The 4,907-nt window shown below is 38.7% G+C and overlaps 1 protein-coding gene across 1 annotated transcript in view; it reads right to left on the reverse strand.

Moving 5' to 3' along the window:
• rerg (RAS-like, estrogen-regulated, growth inhibitor) overlaps window positions 1-4,907 on the reverse strand; it is a 66,593-nt gene that overhangs the window by 2,273 nt on the left and 59,413 nt on the right. The window contains exon 4 of the mRNA XM_015392600.1: window positions 3,780-3,853. Within this exon, the coding sequence (XP_015248086.1) occupies window positions 3,780-3,853 (74 nt within the window). The remainder of the gene's footprint in view (window positions 1-3,779; window positions 3,854-4,907) is intronic.

Consider the following 4,907-nt stretch of genomic DNA (forward strand, 5'->3'; position numbering starts at 1 on the left):
TATCGGCTACATGAGTTTTAAAATATCGGCATATCGGATATCGGCCAAAATCCCAATATCGTGCATCCCTAAATACAAGCGCATCTGGGCCCTTTTGATCAGTGAGGTAGTGTTTACAGATGATAGAGTTGGGCTTTCCTTCCAGTGTTTAGTCCCGTTTCTCTCCTGAATGTATAGCTCAGCTTTTACTATGACTAACTTTAAAAGAAATATAAAATATAAAAACTTGCACAGAGCTTGTCTGCTGAACCGTTCCTTTCTTAACCAGAGCCACTGTAATGTGCCTTGAGATGACAGGTGTTGTGAATTTGCGCTATATACATAAACTGAATTGAATTGAGTTAATTTACAGTTACCTTTTCTAACATTAAAAGTATATATAGATCAGTGCTTCTATGTTCCTCTGGTATGTCTGCTTCTGTCTCCTGTTACCCCATTCACGCTCAGAAGAAGCTAGAGCCTGACTCTGCAGACGGTTCCTGTTAAAAGGGAAGTTTTCCTCAGAAACCAGATGTTATCAGCTGGTTTTCCTTAGGAAGAAAACTTTTAATCAGTCTGACTGGCTGACCCGGTTGATCCATCTCTGAGATGACATGATTAAAATTGGAGCTATAGAAATAAACTGAAATGAAAATTAAATAAAATTTAATGGAGGCTCTGTTGGACCAAGGGACCGATTCCAGCTGCTCCGTTCAGCACCGTGACTCGCTCCGCCATCACTCTTTGATAAAGCAGGCTAGACCCTTCCAAGGCTTTAATAACAGCTGATTTAACTTTAAGCTTTTTTTTAAGCATTTCCAATAGTTGTTAGTGTGGTTTACGTTTATTTTTTTTAACCTACTTCATGTTGTCAGATGGGTTCTAACAATCATTTCTAGATCTTACAGTTCTGGACCTTGAGAGGCTTCCTGGGGTGACTGAAATTAATATGAATAAAACTATATTTGGTTAATTTATAGGTGAATTATGTTTCTCTTAGGAAATGCTGGTTAAGATCATTTGTTCTCTTAAATTAATCAGAATTACAATAAATATTTTGTGTGTTCAGGTTATCTTAGCTTGATACTGAAAATGTTCTTGATGTGAACATTAAAGTAAGAAGAGAAAAACACAGACGCAATTTGTAATAGTAAAAAAAATACTTTATGACATCAATAAATAACCAGGTTTAACCAGCAATCTTTAAAAGCCCCAAAAACAATCTTAGGAATGTAAATATTTTAAGAAAATGTGCCCGTTTCTTTTAAAGCGGAGCTTGTGAGTCTGACTCTCCTTTGAACAGGGAATTTATGGTGTTTCAGGAGGAATCCACCTGCACAAGGCTGTGATAAAACCAGTGGCCTGACATCCAGGCGTCCATCTTAATGCCTGCTGAAAATAGCCCTCAGTGTAATGAGAGAGGGATGACTGGGATGAAGTGTCGCAGGGGAACTCAGCCTCCAGCAGAACACCTACGCAGCGCTGCAGCATATTTATCTGGTGACTTACGCAAAACCTCCCCTCCCAGTCTGAGCGCGGCCACACTCCTGCTGCAGGAAATTAGCATCCCAAAGGGCCCTTCACTTCCACATCCAACCAACACTTCTTCTAAAACTAAGTCTGCCTCATAGAGCACTTCAGGACACTAAGACCCACATGGAGTCTGCTTTTTGGCTGGATCTAATTGTTCAGCTTAAATGGATGGAGACGGTTTGCTACCGTTAATCTATCAGGAAAGAACGCAGCTGTTAGCGGAAAAAATCCACAGATAAAACGTTGAAAAACTTCTTAATCAAAAAAGAAAATATTTTAGGACTAAATGCGCCCTCCTCTGGACAAGACTCTGCTGTCCATGTACAGCTGATGGACAAAGGACATTCTTTGGAAGACCAGAATGTTCACATTTTGGACAAAGAAGACAGGTGGTTTGAGAGGCGCGTGAAGGAACCCATCTATGTTAAGAGAGACTCAGATTTCAGCTTTCAAAAACCTACAGAAGACCTCACCTGTTTAGAAATAAGGATGTGGCTCTCTGTTTCCATTACATGTAGGTTCTAAAACAACAACCACCCACAGTATGTATGTAGAGCCATCAGCTTTCTATTTAATAAAACATCAGCAGACCCGTACTGCATTCCCCATCTTCACCTGTAAGATCACCTTTGTTTCTAGCAATCTGTTCATTTCTAAAAACACACTAACAAATCATCAAGATGCTTTGCCATGAGGCGCACTGCCATTTTGGATGCGTGACGTCAATTCTTTCTCCTATTTTCACTACATTTCCACTGGTTATGTCCTGTGTTTTTAGAGAATAATGAAACCCACGGCGGCGTAAAGTATAAACGTCTTTGGGTTCCCTCCTAATCTGCAGAGACGGGCGTGACGGCCCAAGGTTCCAGTATCACTCAGCCTTCGGTCTCTACAGTCTATTTAACAATCATTGGCTGGTCAACGCGAGGTGTTGTCTGCCCATTGGGCCCACTGCTGGAATGCTATTGAGGCTCAAAAAGTGACTGGGACTAAACACTATCAAGATGGACACCTGGATTATATAACCGTGTTTTATCAGGATCTAATGTTTTTTGGTGTTTTTATGCATGTTGGTGACTAAGCCCCTTTAAATCTGAAGGTTTTAGTTTTCATGCGACGTCTGAAACTGAACTCAACTCTGTGTTTTTTAGACCATAATCCCAAACCTTAGAGACGTAACTTTGTCATGATTCTGTTTAAGTTTTCTTTTTGAGTTTTCAATGGTTTTATTTCCATTTTGTGTTCTAGTAGTTTCTGTATGTATTTGAATTCTTGTGTATTTTTTGTTTTAGCCTCTGCTGCCCTCTTATCAGTCTGTTTCTCCCAGCTCCCTTCTAGACTCTTCTTTCCACACCTGCTCCTCGTCTGCTAATTAGTCCTCCCATTGTTTCCGTCTCCCATATATATTCCTCCTGTTCATTCACCCTTTTCTGGTTCCTTGTCGTTTCTTGGCTCCTTGTGTTCCTTTTCCCTGATGCCTTTCATTATTTAGCTGATTCTATATTTTGTAATTTTTGGATTTTTCCTTCCGTTGCCACCTTTTTGTTATTAAATCTGCTAGAAACCACCTCAGCTTCTGTTTCTGCATTTGGGTCCTTCAAACCTCCACTCAAGCTGACAACCTTTGTAACAGATAAAGTTGATTAATATTATGTTTCTAGAATAGCTTCTTAAAGGCCCAGACTTTCAACTTAAAGATATTTTAAAATTAAATCAAATTTTTGATTAAAAACCAATCAATTCTTTAAAGGGGAGTGATAAAATATTACATGGTCCATTCGGATCTTCTTTAGGCTAAGAATCCATTTATTTGTGGAAATGTATGTATAAAAGTTTTAAATCATTGCATTTGTATGTTGGATAGTCAAATAACCTCCGGAAAAGACAGTTTAAATACATTAAGCCCAACATTACCATAACATTCATGTCAATAACTGCATAAAATCATCTGAACTTCATCATGCTGAGCTAATCTGAGTCATTCTGGCCGAGGGGCCCCAGTTTGAATCATTTCAGTGAATGGATTTGATTGGAGAGGATGCTGGAGCAATTATCCAATCAGCCGTTATTACAGCCAAAGCTAATCAGATCAGGTAGGGGTCAGATGCTCTTTCGTGTTCCAGAAGGTCTTTTTTTAAATAAAAGCAGCAGAATGAAAGCCGTATATCTTTGCCTGTGTAGGAGTGCAAAACATGCAGGGTGAAACTATTCCTGGAGTTACGTCACCCTGTTCTGCATCTTAGCATCCGGTTGATCATTTATCCCACCTGGCCTGCAGTGTCCAGGATCTCCATGGTGACAACTTCATCATCAATGTTGGCTTGATGTCGATACGTCGATTCTGTGAGCGACAAAAAAGGAAACCAAGCGGTTTATATTTTATAAATTCAGTTTTGATTCATTGGTTGATGATGGTGACAAATTTCTAATGTGGGAGAGAAACTCGGCCTTGTTGAGTTTCTAAGTTGGTGCATTTGGTAAAGTGGAGGGGAAATGGCTTTAATTTAAATTAATTTAAATAAACATTCTCAGTTAAAAGGGATCTGCATCATTCATGGATACAGGAGTAATTTAGCTCAAAGAATGTCCCGTTAAATAAGCAAAAATCAGGACAAAAGCAGGTAATTGATTCTTAAAGGGATCCACGGTTTGTTTTAACAATAGAATTTATTTGAGAAATATTGAATTCCAAAAAATACAGTAAGCTGTTTAGTTTTAATGAATTTAAACATCACAGAGACGTCTCTATGTGGTTTAAACTGCAGTGAATTCTGTGTAAATGACGTATGGTAGGTTATGTAGCGCTAGCTCTGTTCAGTTAAAACTACAATGCATAAAGTTAAAAGTTTTTTCTGTTTGAACTGAAATGCATTGAAATCGATAAGAATGTAGAAATAACAAAAGGTGATGATGCTCTGCTAATGTTAGCCTTCCTGAGTTGCTTTCAGTCCAATAAGAAGTGATCACATCGTTTACCCAGCATGCATTGCTCAGGTGGAAAAAAAACTGCAATGTCCATGGTTGAAAACTATAAAAAAAAAGGATGTATAACTATTTTAATTAATTTTGATTTTTTTTTTTTTTCCCAAATGGTGATTATTTTTAAGGTAATAAAAAAATTACAACATACAGCAATAGCCATTCAAAATTTCCCAACTTTCCTTGGCTGGTCCCTTCAATTAATTTATATACATCTAAAATATTCTTTGTCATGATTTTTGAACATTAAGATGGAGAAGCGCCACCTCATGGTCAGACCCTGTAATTCAGTGAAAGGGCGGAGTCAGAGTAAAACAGTATGAGAAGGCCAGTGGCTGGAAGTTGGAGGGGATTCGGCTGCTATTGGGATGGCGTTGGGCTGGAGTAAGGTTGATGTTGGGCTGGAGTAGGGCTGG

The sequence above is a fragment of the Cyprinodon variegatus genome, unplaced genomic scaffold, assembly GCF_000732505.1.
Source record: "Cyprinodon variegatus isolate N-32 unplaced genomic scaffold, C_variegatus-1.0 Scaffold598, whole genome shotgun sequence".
NCBI classification, from domain to species: Eukaryota; Metazoa; Chordata; class Actinopteri; order Cyprinodontiformes; family Cyprinodontidae; genus Cyprinodon; species Cyprinodon variegatus.